General features: G+C 46.9%; 1 protein-coding gene across 1 annotated transcript; it reads left to right on the forward strand.

Annotated features, from left to right (window-relative positions):
* Window positions 1–3,833: 3,833 nt before the first annotated feature.
* Window positions 3,834–10,667, forward strand: MMP1 (matrix metallopeptidase 1). Its single transcript, XM_036068518.2, has 10 exons — window positions 3,834–4,006; window positions 4,452–4,696; window positions 4,790–4,938; window positions 5,179–5,304; window positions 6,035–6,190; window positions 6,305–6,422; window positions 8,143–8,276; window positions 9,164–9,326; window positions 9,836–9,939; window positions 10,121–10,667. The coding sequence occupies exons 1-10, from the start codon at window positions 3,902–3,904 to the stop codon at window positions 10,219–10,221; spliced, it is 1,401 nt and encodes a 466-aa protein (XP_035924411.1). The 5' UTR covers window positions 3,834–3,901; the 3' UTR covers window positions 10,222–10,667.
* Window positions 10,668–15,961: the final 5,294 nt, after the last annotated feature.

A 15,961-nucleotide genomic window follows, 5' to 3' on the forward strand; every position in this document is an offset into this window, starting at 1 on the left:
TGAGAGATGAGGACTCAGAGCAGGGCCTGAGTGAATGGATAGATTCCAGAGGGGAAAAGGAAGAGACCCAGCAAAGAAGAGGAAGTAATCCAAAAGCACAGGGAGAAAAAGCAAAGTGCAGAGACTCTCAAGCCAAGGAAAGAAGGATCTGTCCAAGACAATGCCAGAGAGGGTCAGTGGCACCGTGACCCCATGGTGGATGTTAGTAGTCACCGCTGAGAGCCCAGGGCAGGGGATCAAAGTCAAGGTCAAGCTTAAACAATAAGGTGGATGGTAAAGAGCAGAGAGATGTTTGGGGAGTTGATCTATTCCAGCGGGTAGACAAGTTCACAGGGTGAGGGAAAAGATTTGTACCAAAGGAGACACGACAGGAAAGCCAGAAGGGTGGAAATCACAGGGGAAGGCATAAGCTTACGCACGGAGGGGCTGAGCCAACTCACTGGCTTTTCCACACTAATTTCCTGTTAGAACGAAGAGATGAATTCCAGCGTCAGGCATCTAGAGATGTCTGCAGGGATCAGCGAAGATCCTTTCAGGCCCGAGGGACAGGGGGGTGGAATGGAGACGTTATTATAGACATGACAGAACCAACGGAACCAGCCTCGTGTCTCACAACACATTCTCTGACAGGGAGGCAAATCCCTTACCCAGTGTCATGTCTGGTGACAGGGCGCCATGAAGGCTGGTGGACTGGAGTTACACAGACCCGTGATGGTAAGTGACTGCAGGCCGATGCATCAACCATCTCTACCTGGAAGGTAGCCATGACGACCAAAGGAAGAACAGGTGCACAGCGTCTGTTAAATGTCAGACCCACACACGCTGGTTGTCCATGAAGCTACCATGGGGCCATTCGTAAGGAGAACATACCGGGTGGGGCAAAGCCGTCCCTCATGTTACTCCCAAAACAAAACAGCATTCCATATTTAAAGGTTCTGCTAAAATCATTTCAAGTCTTGTAGGACCAAAAAAACAGAAAAAAAAAAATCTGACACTCAAGTTGAATTATAAAATTAAAAGGCTGTATTTCCAAGCACAAAAAACCATGAAGCAAGATTGCTATTCCAAGACGGAACTTAATATGGAAAAACACAAACATGTTTGAGTCCTTCCCCAGAGCAGTAGGCATGAAAACCTTGGAAACAATTTGCCTGTTTGGAAATAGTCAGGAGTCCGTTGATGTAGCCGCACTCACAAGAGCCCACTCGAGGCTGCCGTTCTCCCAGGAAATACAGGATAGAGGAATAATTTCCACAAAACTACATCCAAATGGGGGTGATGGGGGAAAGAAGCCCCCAGGGGAAAAATGTTCAAAGAGCAATAAAATTCTAACATGTCTTGAGCTTCTTGGAAACTATGCCAAATTCAAGCATTGCTAGGATTTTGGTAGGATTTAATCCCCAGCTTTCTGGTCTAGATTTTTATGTTTTCCTTTCCACTCTCAGATAGATCACATGGAGGCACTAATCAAGGAGTTATGTGAATACCTAACTGGAAATTTCAAGATTCAGGACCATGTGAATCTTCGAGGCTGGCTGCCTAACCAAAACTTAATTTAAAATGCTTTGTTATTTTGGGAAGAAATTTAACAAACAGCTATTTCAGTGACCAGTTTGCAATGTCCATCAGCATTCCCGAAGTTGTAATGAAACACTTGTGGCTTTTCGGTCAAGAGCTCTGCCCTCAGACCAAGAGCAGGTGTAAGCCAAGCTCCTCGCACTCTCCCCGGCCACGACCCACCCCCCCACCCCCGTCCCTGCAGAGGTGGGACCACCGGCCCATGGGCAACCTCTCTGTTCTCCAGTTTCTTCATCTGGAAAATCAGGGTGCTGGGCTAGACCCTCGGTTTCTGAGCTTCACTTTACTGAATCTTCACTGTTGCATGGAAATTGGAGACCTCGCTAGAGGAAAGGAGACAGGGGACCACATGGGAGGGAGGGAGGCGAGGCTCTGCGGCCCCATTTCCCACTTCCGGAGGGTGCTTCTTCTGTCATCGGCTTTACCATTTGGCTTTCCAAAAGGGATTTTGTTTAAAGGATATAGTAGTTCACAAACGTTGGAAAACTTGCAGACCGTAGGCTATGTAGACTTCTGCCACATTGAACATTTTAAGACACTCTTCCCGGGTGATACCTTTGTAATTCCTGGCCCAGCCCCAGACGGTCACATGCTCTCGAGCTAACGTGGGGACCCTTGCTTCCCACTGCCCAGTGGAGCGGGGTGCATCCTCTTCACACTGGCCAGATTCCCCAAAAGTCAGGATGTGTCTGCTACCCCTGGACTTTAAAACACAAGCTCTAATGTAAAGAGTTTCTTGCAGGATTTCCCTTGCCTGCACTGAAGTCAGTTCAATTGCTGGGGTTCTGTGGTCCCAGCCCCACCCTCCTCCATCTAATGCCCATGAGGAGAGGATTTCAACTTCATGAGAATTTCTTCTAATTCCTCTTACTGTCTTGAACTCACCAATCACTCCACTTAGATGAGGAAGTTGTGGTTAGATAATTAGGGAGGAAATGTGCTCTTTCACATCAATCCAAAATACATTGAAGCAATATTTATACGCAAGATGTTGTTCTTTGTGTGGCAAGGAAAACAGAAGTCGGGAAGGTGAGAAAGCCAACCTGACAGGTGGGAAAGGTGGGAGCCCCATCAGGTCCTGAAGGGGGAGAATAGAGGCAAGTAGTTCTCAACTTTACGTCTCATCAAACACTTCCCAGGAAGGAGGGTGGGGCGTGAGTAGAGGAAGCCACAGATTTAGATCATCTTTTCTCACCAAGGGTAGAAAGGACGCCCCCACAAGACACTTTAATATAGAACATGGATACATAAATGAACATTTTTCATTACATAGCCATGTATTTATTTTAATATGCATAGAAAAATAATAACCCATTAAACCATGATTTTACAGATAAGATAGCCTATAATGGGGCAAAACTTGGGGCACCTGGGTGGCTCTGTTGGTTAAGCATCTGCCTTCAGCTCAGGTCATGATCTCAGGGTCCTGGGATCGAGCCCCGCATCGGGCTCCCTGCTCAGCAGGAAGCCTGCTTCTCCCTCTCCCTCTGCTGCTCCCCCTGCTTGTGCTTGCTCTCTCTGTCAAATAAATAAATAAAACCTTTTAAAAAAATAAGACAGCAGACTCCCAGTAAGGCAATAAGACTTGGTCTCCCGCAAGCCCCTGCCTCCCCTGGTACATTCTGATGGGTCTCAGAGAAGGATCTGACGTGTCCCATGATGCCAACGGGCAGTGTCTACACCGGGTGTGAGTTATCACATAGCCCACCTGTGGATGGGGGTTTCTCAGTCAAGGTTCTCACCCCTGGGCCTGAATAAAGGTTGAGAGAAACCGTGGGACCCTGAAGGTGTCCCAGGAGACTTAGCAAAGGCAGAAGGGAGCTCCTCTGAAGCGGGGATGGCCGCCCCACGGCCCCTGCGGGGCTACGAGCGTTGGCAGCGCAGGTGCTGAACAACCACCGGCACAGCTCCGGGTCAGCAGCCCTGCCCCTGCCCTGGGTCGGGAGCGGGGTGCACCCCGGAGCACCTCACGGCCAGCAGAATCAAGGAGCAAAGCCTACTTTCCCAAATGCTCATGGAGTACTCTAGAACCCTTCTCAAATAGGATGGAAATGAGTTGGAGGAAACAACAGTCTTGTGCCTCCTTCACACACTTCCTGTTTGGTATTGATCACAAGGTTGCGACACCAAGTGAATCTAAATAATCTGCAGATGTCATCATTTCTGATAATTGCTGGAGCAATATTATGAAACCTGAGTCAGCCAGCATCTGCTTTCTGGAAGGGCGGACCTGTATATAAAGAGGGAGCGTCCTAGCTGATGTGCTGGGCTGGCCGGTGGGGAGCGTCCGGGTCCTTCAGCAGAGAAGGAAAGCGAAGCCAGCATGCCCAGCCTTCCCGTTCTGCTAGCGCTGGTCTGGGGCGTGGGGTCCCACGGCTTCCCTGCAGCGACCTCAGGAACGCGAGAGCAGGACGTGGAGGTGGTCCAGGTAAACACCTAATTTCACGCGCCACAAATGCAGGAGGCTTTATTTGCATTTTTGCTCAGTCGTACAGAGCGGTAGTCGTAGCATAAAGCGGTTTATTGAAGGGGGGACTTCTCACAAAGACAAATGTTTGGTAGAAAAGACCCTTTCCCCAAAGCTGTACCCAGCTACGCATGGGTTCTTCTCTTCCCTTTTCCAGCTGGAGGTGAGTGGGAACTAAAGGAACAACATGCAAATGTGACTCTACAAATTGTAACTCAGACAGCATACTAACTGGTAGTAGGGAGATTTCTACCCTGCAATTAGTCTCCACCAATAATTTCCACCATGAAATCCCGACACGATCTTTAAAAGTAGTTCTCCACTCCAGCTAAAGCTTCTGATTGTCAGTCTTTAGGAAAAAGAAAGATCTCCCGTCCAGTGTTTCAGTAATTTTATCTTTCATCAGAAATACCTGGAAAACTACTACAACCTGAAGAGTGACGGGAAGCAAATCGTAAGGCAGAGGAACAGCAGTTTGGTGACTGAGAAGCTGAAGCAAATGCAGGAATTCTTTGGGCTGAAGGTGACCGGGAAGATAGATGCTGACACCCTGAATCTGATGAAGCAGCCCAGATGTGGGGTGCCCGACGTGGCTCAGTACGCCGTCGCTGATAGGACCCTCCGATGGGAGCACACACACCTGACCTACAGGTAACCAGACCGAGCACCAGAGCAAGGGCGCTCTTTCCCAGCGGAGCCGTAAGCAATGGGGTCCGACGTGTCTCTGTTTTTTTCCATTTTAAGGATTGAAAATTACACACCAGATTTGCCAAGAGCGGACGTGGACAGTGCCATTGAGAAAGCCTTTCAACTCTGGAGTAATGTCTCGCCCCTGACCTTCACCAAGGTCTTTGAGGGGCAAGCGGACATAATGATATCCTTTGTCTGGAGAGGTAAGCTCTTCTTGTCCCACAGCAGTATTCTCACTTTCAGTTCGACTTGCCTCTAAATCCCTTCATCTTTCAGCTGGAAGAACTTGTTTAAGAGGAGTGTTGATTTTACAGGCTTAAGGAGGGAAACTACATCACAGTTGATGGAAGTCTATTGGCCTCCCAGCAAAGCCAATGCTTTCTCTCCTGGGTTAGCCTCAGTCGGAACCAAGAGGGACATTTCCTGAATTCTGTTTCTGGCAGATCACTACGACAATTCTCCCTTTGATGGGCCCGACGGAAACCTCGCTCATGCTTTCCTACCAGGCCCAAATCTTGGAGGGGATGCTCATTTTGATGAAGATGAAAGATGGACCAACGATCACAGAAGTGAGTCAACTCATCTTGTCTCATTTCCCCACCCCTTCTTGCTTCATTGTAATATTGTTTGGCTTAGCTGAAAGAATGCATCCGTAGAAGTACGTATTTTTCTACTGCCACTTATAAAATTAATGCTACATTTAGAAAACTGGAAGAGAAGGGTTATTTCTGTTAGTAATAACATCTTGTTGGCTGCAAATAGGCTGCTCCAAAGTTTCTATTAAGAAAATGTTGAAAATCTTAATGTTTTTCTTGTGGGCATCTACATAGAATTATTTCTTTATTAGAAGGACACACCAAAATTTAACAGTGTTAGTAAGGTTATGTGAAAATTAAGGGAGGAGAGATTGTGTTTTCCAAAATTCCCAGCATAGGCATGTATCAGTTTGTAGATAGGAAGAAAAAAATTGTTAATAGGACTCCACTGCTTCTCCGTGAACTAATACATACCATCTAACCACTGACAAGACTGACCGATCTGTGCTGGACTCAGAGTTGGATGAGCTTGCTGTTTCATCGTGTCAGTGTAAACACAGAGCTTGGGCTGTAGCCTGTGTCTTCACCATTAGAAAAGCCTCCCGTCCTCCCAGCTTGGGGAAAAAGTTTTATGGCTATTTCAAAAAGCTGCCGACAAAATACGAGCACTGGTCTTTGTAAAGTTGTAGATTCCTTCTTAATTACATGTCTCAAAACTGAGAACACTGCAAATAATCGCTAATGCATTTATCGGACCATTTAGATTACAACCTGTACCGTGTGGCGGCTCATGAGTTGGGTCATTCCCTTGGACTTTCTCATTCTACTGATATCGGGGCTCTGATGTACCCCAACTACATGTACGATGGTCATGTCCAACTCTCCCAGGACGACATCAATGCCATCCAGGCCATATACGGTGAGTGTACAGAAAATTAGGGACAAGGGGCCATTAGAACAGCCATTAGCTGTCGCATTTAAGAAGCTGTCCAACACACGGCAGAACTAACTCCAGATCTCTTTTTTCTTTTAGGACCTTCCCCAAATCCTGTCCAGCCAACAGGCCCCCAAACACCACAAGTGTGTGATAGTAACTTAATCTTTGATTCTATCACTACAGTTCGGGGAGAAGTGATGTTCTTTAAAGATAGGTAGGACATCAGTTCCTCTTTGTGTTTTGTGTTTGTAATAATAATAACACTCACGACTGTGGGTGCCTATGGGCCACTACTGGGCACACACACTGTTTATCTTACACTTGCTTGCATACATAATTAGGATTAAATGCGAGCAATTGCATGCATTTGCACAATGGGATGAACCTATAACAGCCTTTTCCCCCACATGTATTCTGTTGTTTGGTTCTCAGAAAAAAATACCATTGAAGTAGAAAATTCAGTTAATAGAATCCCATTTTACAGATCAGTAAAGTAAGGCAGGGAGAAGTAAAGAGATCCTTTCAGGGCACAGAGTTCTCTGGTGACAGAGCAGTAACTGATCTTCTGATTCCCACTCCCGAGCTCTCTTCATTAATGCCGCTCCTCATGATGAAACATGAATGAAGGAGTGTTAGTAACTCATCGGGAGAAGCCCGTCCTTCCCATAGTCCCATCATGCTGAGCAGGGCTGTAGCCACTCTATCCTAGTAAAGATGCCCCCACCCCAAGCCTGTGATCTGCAGAGACCTAGAGAAGGGGAGGAGCCATCATGGGGAAAACCCCCACGAGTTCAGGAGGACCCTCCCTTGAGTGGATATGGGTGGTCACCACATGCTTCTCTCCTCACAGGAGGGTCCTGGTGCCCCCTCTGCAGCATGTGGCCTCAAGGACACTAGGATGCCCTCACATGCAAGACACAGGCCTGTGGTCTGTGCCATCCTGATTTCTAAAGGACCATGCGGAAGAAGAGCACAGTCTTTGTCTGAATGATGCCACCCACAGAACGATCAGCACGGAGGAAGGGCCAGGGCCATCAGCACATAGAAAGGAGGGGGGCTCCGATGGGCTCACGTCTTAGCTGCTGCTCCTGGAGGCTTGTCCGTACTGTTTCACCACGCTGTCTGTGGTCACATCCGCCCTAGAACGGAGCGTATGGGCTCCAGATGCTTTCCGTCCCTACCAGGGCGAGGCTGAGCGGCCGTATAGGCTGTGATTCAGAGCGGGGCAGCCCTAAGGAAATAGCTGGCTTGAAAGGGGGGCTCTCAGTCGAGCAGGACGCACCTATCAAAGCAAGTGTTTGAGGGATTTCTCCAGGGAACAGACCCAAGTCTAGGATTAGCAGGAACTGAAAGGACGCTGAGCTCACTCACGTGTGACCAAGTCATGAAGCCATGGGAGGCTAGAGACAGTAGCAGACTCGCCCAGGGTCTCAGCCAGCAGAGGGGGATTGGAGCTGCCCGTCAGGCTTCCGACGGCGGGGGCCGCATTCTCCCCTGGGGACTGTAAAACCAACCCAAGGACGAGGAACCGAGCGGCTGCCAGCTCGGAGTCTAAAATTAACCTTTGCCTCTCTCTTATCAGATATGTGGCCATAAAGAGCTCCCTTCCCCTCCCTGACCTCGATATCTCATCCGTGAGACGAGAGTACCAGGCTCTTGTAGGGTGTTTGCAAGGTGCGGGGACAGGGCCTGCTGCCACCATGCATGCTGGGTGTTGGGGACCAGCAGTGGGTTCCGGCCACTGGCTCCAAGTGGCTCCACCAAACCAGCAGTTAGATCGTGAGAATTTGTGCACAATGGATCCCTTCGTCACCATTCTGCTACATGTGACTGTTTATGTTCTGGAGCTTGCTTCGGCCTGATGGGCTTGTTAAAGGTCAGCCCACTCTTGCATCCAGGAGATCAAAACCTTTTCCATGTTTTTTCCAAATCAGGTTCTACATGCGCCTAAATCTCTTCTACCCAGAAGTTGAGTTCAATTTCATTTCTACTCTCTGGCCAAACCTGCCAAGTGGACTTCAGGCTGCTTATGAATTTGCTGAGAGAGATGAAGTCCGGTTTTTCAAAGGTAACTCTTCCCGCTATTGTTCCGTTTCCGTGAATCCATCTGCTTTGAGGCTGAGCTATAAGCGAGTCCTGGCCACGTTCTCTCCGTGGCCTACGGAAAATCTGACAATCTCACTTATCACACCGATGGGAGTCCATTACCTCAACTAAGCTTTACCTAGTGCATTTCTGAGTCATTTTAAATAAAAAGTGTATCTATGGGTGTTCTGCCAGTCCATGAACCTCGACTTAGGAGAGCATTTTCTGTGGAAACTACTTACGTACCCACCCTGGGGATGCTCAGGAACAAAAGGGGGAGACTGGGGCCCACAGGCTAGAGCAGACGACACAGAAACATTGAAGTATCCAGATTTCCTAGAGACCTATTTTAATACCGATGGGTCTTCTGAGGGAGGGAGAGGCTGCTCTGGGAGCCAACTATCAAAGTATGGTCCTCAGACCAGCAGCATTGACATCCCCCAGGGAGTCTGTTAGAAACAGACTCTCACTAGCATAATGTCCTCAAGGCCCATCCACGAGATTGGCTCCCACTCCAGACCTTCTGGAATTCTTTTTCTTTTCTTAAGATTTTTTTTATTTATTCATTTGAGACAGAGAGATACAGAGAGAGAGAGCATGAGCAGGGGGAGGTGCAGAGGGAGAGGGAGAAGCAGGCTCTCCGCTGAGCAGGGAGCCAGATGTGGGACTCAATCCCAGGACTCTGGGATCATGACCTGAGCCAAAGGCAGAGGCTTAATGACTGAGCCACCCAGGCGACCCTCCCTAGATGGTTCTGATGTGCAGCCAGGACACGGCTCTCGCATGGGAAGCTGAGAACTTGGCCGAAATCAGCTCACTATCGTCCGGTACCCCAGACAAGTACTTTCATCCTTTTTTTTTGATTGTCAGGTGATAAGTACTGGGCTGTTCAGGGGCAGGAAATGCTGTTCGGATACCCCAAGGACATCCACAGATCCTTTGGCTTCCCTCAAACTGTGAAAAACATCGATGCTGCGGTTTCTGATGAGGAAACTGGGAAAACATACTTCTTTGTTGCTAAGAAGTACTGGAGGTAAAGACTGAGTACAGAACGTGTTCGCGCACCACCTCTTTCCACCTAGAGAGGACATTCGAGATTGAACCATTTCCACATGAGTCTCGTACTGCCGTGGCTGGCTGCCATCGCTGTGAATGGCTGTGGCCGGTCTAGCAGCCAAGTCCATGGTTGGTGATCATCATGCAGTGATGCATGGGAATGCAGTGGGAGTGCAGGGAACACGTGGGGCTGAAGTTGGAAAAGGACAGCTAAGAAGGAGGGTATTTACCTTCACAGATCCCCTTGTGCCAGTTTACCTCAGTAGGACACTATGCAGCACCTCCTGGAGAATTAGAATTAGTTGTTGGCATTGAGAGGGACCTTAAAAATCTCCTATTCACCTAACGTCCTACCTCCCCCTCCCCCATGCTACACAAGATCTATGGAGTTAAAAGTTCTTATAAGAGTCCTGCCGCCAAAGTCCCTGTAATGACTTTGAGAAGTCATTTAACACGTTCTGACACTTACAATTATTTTTTGATCAGGTATGATGAATATAAACAATCCATGGATGCAGGTTATCCCAGAATGATAGCAGCTGACTTTCCTGGGATTGGCCATAAAGTTGATGCTGTTTTCCAGAAATATGGTAAGTGAATATATATATATATTTCCTCTATTTTGTTGTCATAGAATAGTGTCAGTGTTGTTATTTGGAACAGCAATTGCCAAAAATATTTGTTCTCACAAATGGCAGGGTTTTTCAAGAATTCAGGTTAAACCCAGAAATCATCTGTATAATGTAGTAAGTCTTTTTTGTTTATTTCTAGGATTTTTCTATATCGTTCGTGGAACAACACAATACCAATTTGATCTTCAAACTAAGAGAATTCTGAGTATTGACAGAGCTAATAGTTGGTTCAGCTGCTGAAGGAATTGACCAACTGTTGCAACAGGAAAATACATTTCAAGAGCCCAAGGACGATGTCTTCCTGAAGAGCCATTTGTTTAAATAGAATATAGAGCTATCAAGTGTAATCGTACTTACACCTCATTCTGCGCCTATTTTTTTATGCTTGAGAATGCAATGTGTTATGTATTGCTGTAATTTAGTTCCACAGCTGAGGACTAAGAAAGGTCAGGCTCATGGCTTGTGGATTCAAATGGGCCAGTTTTGCAAAGAAAAAAAGCTTTGTTCCAAAGTATGAGACCCTGACGTTGATCCTGGAGTGCAGCTCTTCAAGAGAGGAGACCAGAGATCCGAGTCTTCACCAGAGCAAAAACAGTTCACAAACATATAAGCAGCCACTAGACTATCCTAACATGCAAGGAACAACTTTTATTACAGAAAATAAAGTGCTGGTGTTTCAAATAAAACCATCCATGTCTCTACTGTTTTATAAACTTTTTAGTATATTTATTACATGATTATTTCCTGATGATGACGCCATACTTCCAGAGATTAGTTTTCAAATTTGAAGTGGGAATAGACAAATATGCAAAATATTCACGTGGGAAGCTAGGATACAGAAAAAGTTGGAATATTCCCCCACTTTCATGGCATTTACATCGTGTAGAAGAGGTTAAAGCCTACTTCCCAGGTCCCATGTAAAGATTCCAAAATTGGTTGGAGGTAAAAGCAGTGAGAACCCAGTAGAGACTTCTCTGCCTGAGCGCGTTGGGGGCTCTGCCGTCCCGGGGTCCCACTCCCTCTTGTTGTGGAGGAGGGATGGCCGGTGCATGGCGCCCAGCAGGGACCCGTATCACCCCCAGAAGGAAACATGCAATTGCTGGTGCAGATTTCTCCGGTGGCCCCCACCTTGCTGTGGGGATCATCTGGGCTTCCACAAGATGGAAGAAACCGGAATTCTCAGGCCGCCACTCCAAACAATTACTCCAAACCTCAGTAGATTTTGCTTACGAAATAAACTTTGATTGTTCTAAGCCACTAAGATTCTAGATTTTGTGAAGGCAGCACAATCTAGTTTTTCCTGATCAAGGTTTTCGTGCCCCTCTTTGGGAGGATGTTAATGTAAGCGGGAGTCCTCAGGGAGTAGCCGAGCCCCGTGAGGAGGAGCTTGGGTTGTTCATGGTGTCGGCGGAGTTTCCAAGTACATAGAGAGCCTTACGAATATTTTAGGTACTCATGGTTCGGAGGCAGGCAGTTCTCGACTCAAGAATTTGGAAAGAGGTGTCACCTCTCCTTTGGCCAAGTCTCCCCCCTTCTAATAAACATTTTGATATTGACGTATATATAACATAAATACAGAGAAATGCGCAAATATTAGTGTTCCTATCACCGAGTTATGACAAAGTGAACGACCCCATGTAACTCTCACCCGGGATGAAGAAATAGAACGTCAGCAGGGACACAGCAGGCCGCCTCAAGATCGCCGATCACCGTTCAGCACTGTGTCAGCTGAGCTCACTAGAATCAGAGCCTAAAACAGGAATATTTCTGCAGGGCCATTGGGGAAGGGGGGCTCTCAGGAGAAGAGTGGGACAAACATGTTAGAGCAGAGAAACAGCTACAGAACGTGGTCTCAGATGGCTCTGATCTCATGAGCAAGGGCTCTGGAGCAAAACTTGAATCAGAGTTAGTCCCACCACGAGGCAAAGGGACCAGGCTTTTGTACTCATGTGTCAATCAGTCCTCAGTTGAGGTCTGGTTTGGGGGAGGGGCATAGCTCCCGGGCAAGATGGCTCCCATTTGGCAAAGAAACGGGACAAGTGGGAACAGCAAGCCGCCGCCGACCCCCAAAGCAGCCAGGAGGGCGAGTGCCCTGGTGCTAACGCGGGTCTGGAGACACGACCGACTGCAGCCACTCTACATTCTCTATTTCCCAGAGGCAACCACCATGCTAACTTGGAACCTCTGAGATGGAACCTGCGTATTTTTGAATGAAATTAGATCAAGTTTATATTCTCCTGTATCTACCTTGCTGCGTTCAGCATCACGTTTCTGCACTTCATCCATAGGTGATGTACTTTGATTTCTTACCATTTGGGTTTTTTTTTTTTTAATAAATAATGCTGCACTTATGTAGGCATTTCTGTTGGTTTTATACCTAAGAGTGCCCTTGCTGAGCCATGGAGGTTCTCAGTGCACGTGACTTCTGCAGATCTTCCCTTGGCCTCCTGTCCTTCCAGCCACAGCAGCAGTGACTGGTTCTCTCCAGGTTTGAAACCAGCTTCTAGTCTTCTAGCTGCTCTCATCGGGCCTGTACTTTCTGCTCCAGGGTTCATGTGCCTTTTCTGTTGGTGCTGAGTCCAGCTCTGCTGTGGAACTCACTCAGAACTCATGCACAAGCACCTACAAGTGAGAAGATCAGACGCTGGTGGAGCCATCATTTTACCAAATGTGAGATGGATGAATAAATGTGTCTCCCTCTCTTTCCCTAGAGAGATGTTCCTAAGATGTATTTCAGGTGGGCCCTCAGACGGTCCCATTCTAAGCAAGACGTTTCTCATCTCTGCCTGGCTGGCAATCCGTCTTTGCATTGTCTACCCCCCTTTCCCTGTTTTGCTCTCCCCAACCCTCAACCCAGCCCTCTCTCTGGATCACATGCCTCAGTGGTACTTACCCTTAACATTTCGTCTCAGGCTCTGCTTTCTAAAAATGCCAGATTAAGCTACTTTTTGCTAGAAGTGGAGTAGAGATAACCCTTGGTATCCCCGTGTCATCACAGTTACCAAGACTCTAATCTGTGGTTGATTGTGAAGAAATAGAGGTGAACGATGAGTAACGGGTCATCAGCTAGCCGTGACAGATGACATGAGGGGGTTGGGGTTATGGGAAGTGTGGAGTGGTCTTGTCAACCACACTGGGAATTTGGTAGAAAGAAAGTCATTCGTTCAGGGCAGCTAAGTAGAGTCAAAAGACATTAATGACATTTAAGGAAATCCTCATCTATTGCAGGCTGTGCTGAAAATCAGTCCCAGATCTAATTGCAAAGTTGGGTTAGGAAGCTGAAATAATGGGGGTACAAATCTGAAAATACTGAACACCTACATTTTCTTGAAAGCTCCAGATGGGCAGAAGTAGGATGTCCCTTTGCCAGAGGAAGGCAACATAGTCTTGCCTAGGGAATCAACAAAGCCCTTACCTGAGTCAATACCTCACAAGATGATGCTTGTCCACCTCCCAAATTGCTTCCTTCACTCATTGTTTCCAGGCAAATGACTAAGGTCAGGTCTCAGCATAGTTCAAATCCTAGCTATGGCAGGAGACTGCTTACAAACCAAAGGAATTAGCCCTTAAGTATCATCAGGAACCAGGGGAACATGTGTGGAGTGGACTTGAAAGGTGTTGGACCAGGACGGGGGCACATAAGACTGGACAGGGGAGAATTTATTACCATGGTGCACTCATTCTCGACTCAAGAGTCCATAATCTGGCAAGGAAACCAGGAGTTTGTTCAATACTCTGCTGACCTGGAGTCTCTAATCTTAGACACAAGGATGTCATACAGTGTATGAGGTAGAGATGTCCAACCTTCTGTAGCGTAGTATTAGGGAATGAGCCCGAAACCATAGGGAAATGGGAATCTTAGAATGGATTTATTACATGATATTGGAGGACCCATCCTGGACTCCTCCTGGTCCAGAGGGCACTGGCTTCCCGGAGGCTGCACAGAATGCACTAGTGAGGGGACATACTGGTGCCTCAGAGATACACAATGATGGTCGTTCTTTGGGGGGGGCGGTGACAGTATGAGGTGTTGCTTGGACTTGGGCTCTCTAGTGTCATTAGGATGATGGGAAAGGGCAGATGGCACACTTAATCATCAAAAGCTACTCTAATTAACAGGGAGGCTAGAATGGTACTAGAGGGCCTTAATCTCCACAGATCATGTGTTTCTAGTAGTAAGCAGATGAATGGCCAATAGAGGTATTGCTGAACTTATATTTTTTAAAAATTAAAAATCGCTGATATCAGTTACTACAATAGAAAATCCCTGTTTCTCATTTAATTTCCAAATCTAAAAAGATGTACAATTTCAAGCCCATTGATTGCAGAGGAGGCTAGGTCTCCTTGAAGAAGGAGCTTCCTTCATACCTATGTGTATATGTTACTACATAAGGATCCTTCTTCACAGGGGCTGTGATAGTTTGCTAGAGCTGCTGTAGCAAATACCATAGATTGTGTGGCTTAAACAACAGAAGTTTACTTTCTCAGGATTCTAGAGGCTATAATTCTGAGATGAAGGTGTTGACAGAGTTGGGTTCTACTGAGGCTTCTCTCCTTAGCTTGTAGAGGGTTATCTTCTCCCTGTTTCTTCCTGTGGACTTTCCTCTGAGTGTGTCGGTGTCCTAATCTCCTCTTCTAATACAAACACCAGTTATATTCGATTAGGGCCACGCTAATGACCTTGTTCTAACTCAGTTGACTCTTTAAAGACCCAATGTCCAAATGCAGTCCCATCTTGAGTCATAGGGGGTGCTGGGACTTCAACATATGAATTTTGGAGACAAAATTCAGTCCACAACAAACACTTAGCCTATGTGTGTGCGTGTGTGTGTGTATGCACGCACGTGCACACACACGTGCATGTGGTAAATTATCCCCACAAAGGGACTTGTGTCCATTTACCAAGGTAACTGTGCTCTGGGGAAAGAGGAATATCCAGATTTTTCAAAAACAAATGGATACCAGATCTGGATGGGCACTGATAAAGAGATCTCAAAGAGATCTTCTGGCTTAGAAAGGAACCTTATGTTACACCTGAAACTCACATTGCACTGTATGTTAACTGACGAAAGAAGTCTTACGAAAGTTAGTAATAAATAAAGCTCTGACTCAAGCTCACATTGGGTCCGGTGAGCCATGCACACATCCTGTGGCCATTTCTTTGGTCAAACTTTCCTCTTTGTTTGCTGACTTGTGGAGTTAGAACCTTATACTAGGAAGGATCAACTGGAAGCCTCCAAAACTGCTCCTCCCTACATTCTCTGTCAAGATGGTAAATTAGAAGCAACAAAAAAACAATACCACATCCTGAAGGATTGCAAAAAGCAGTCATACCATCAAAGACTTAAAAGCAACAGGAAGGGTGGTCCCGATCACAACCCCATTCAGTTCATCATCTGGCCCTTGCTTAAACCAAATGAACCACGGTGGGGTGATGGTGGACTTGTGTAAACTCACCACGCGGGTAGCGCACATCCCAGCGACTGCCCCAGACATGATTACTCTCCTGGAGCAAATCGATCCAGCTGCAGAATCTCAGCATGGAGGGATTCAGGAGGAATGGTTGAAGATTTCCCCTATTTTCTATGAGCCCAGCTGCACTGAAAAGTATACTATTTGCTTGTTTGTGTTTTGGTTTGGTTTTAAGCAAAAGTCTAGCTTTTCTAATTGGAGGCTTTGGGGAGAATTTAGCCCCAAACGCTACAATAAGGAGAAGTAGTAGCTTTTTTTCTAGACCTAGTCCAGGGGTCTCGAAGAGGCAATGTGCTGGCCGACTAATTGTAGTGAGGGCAGGAGATCTGCTCCACCACTCAACTCTGAGCTCTTAAGCAAACGACCCGGACTTTTCTGAATCTTCATCTCCTATCTGTGACAGGAAAACTAGTGCAAACTCCCAGGGTCTTCCTGAAGACGGACAAGGCCACATCGCCCAGCACAGAACCTGCCCCATAGAAAATATTGAAGAAATGATTGCTGTGTT

Source organism: Halichoerus grypus, chromosome 11 (genome assembly GCF_964656455.1).
Source record: "Halichoerus grypus chromosome 11, mHalGry1.hap1.1, whole genome shotgun sequence".
NCBI classification, from domain to species: domain Eukaryota; kingdom Metazoa; phylum Chordata; class Mammalia; order Carnivora; family Phocidae; genus Halichoerus; species Halichoerus grypus.

Excerpts from the sequence above, each read along its gene's own strand:
- MMP1 (XM_036068518.2), top strand. The coding sequence starts at position 3,902 with ATGCCCAGCCTTCCCGTTCTGCTAGCGCTGGTCTGGGGCGTGGGGTCC. Across the intron at positions 4,697-4,789 it reads CACACACACCTGACCTACAG|GATTGAAAATTACACACCAG; the intron begins GTAACCAGACCG and ends TTCCATTTTAAG. Across the intron at positions 6,191-6,304 it reads TGCCATCCAGGCCATATACG|GACCTTCCCCAAATCCTGTC; the intron begins GTGAGTGTACAG and ends TTTTTCTTTTAG.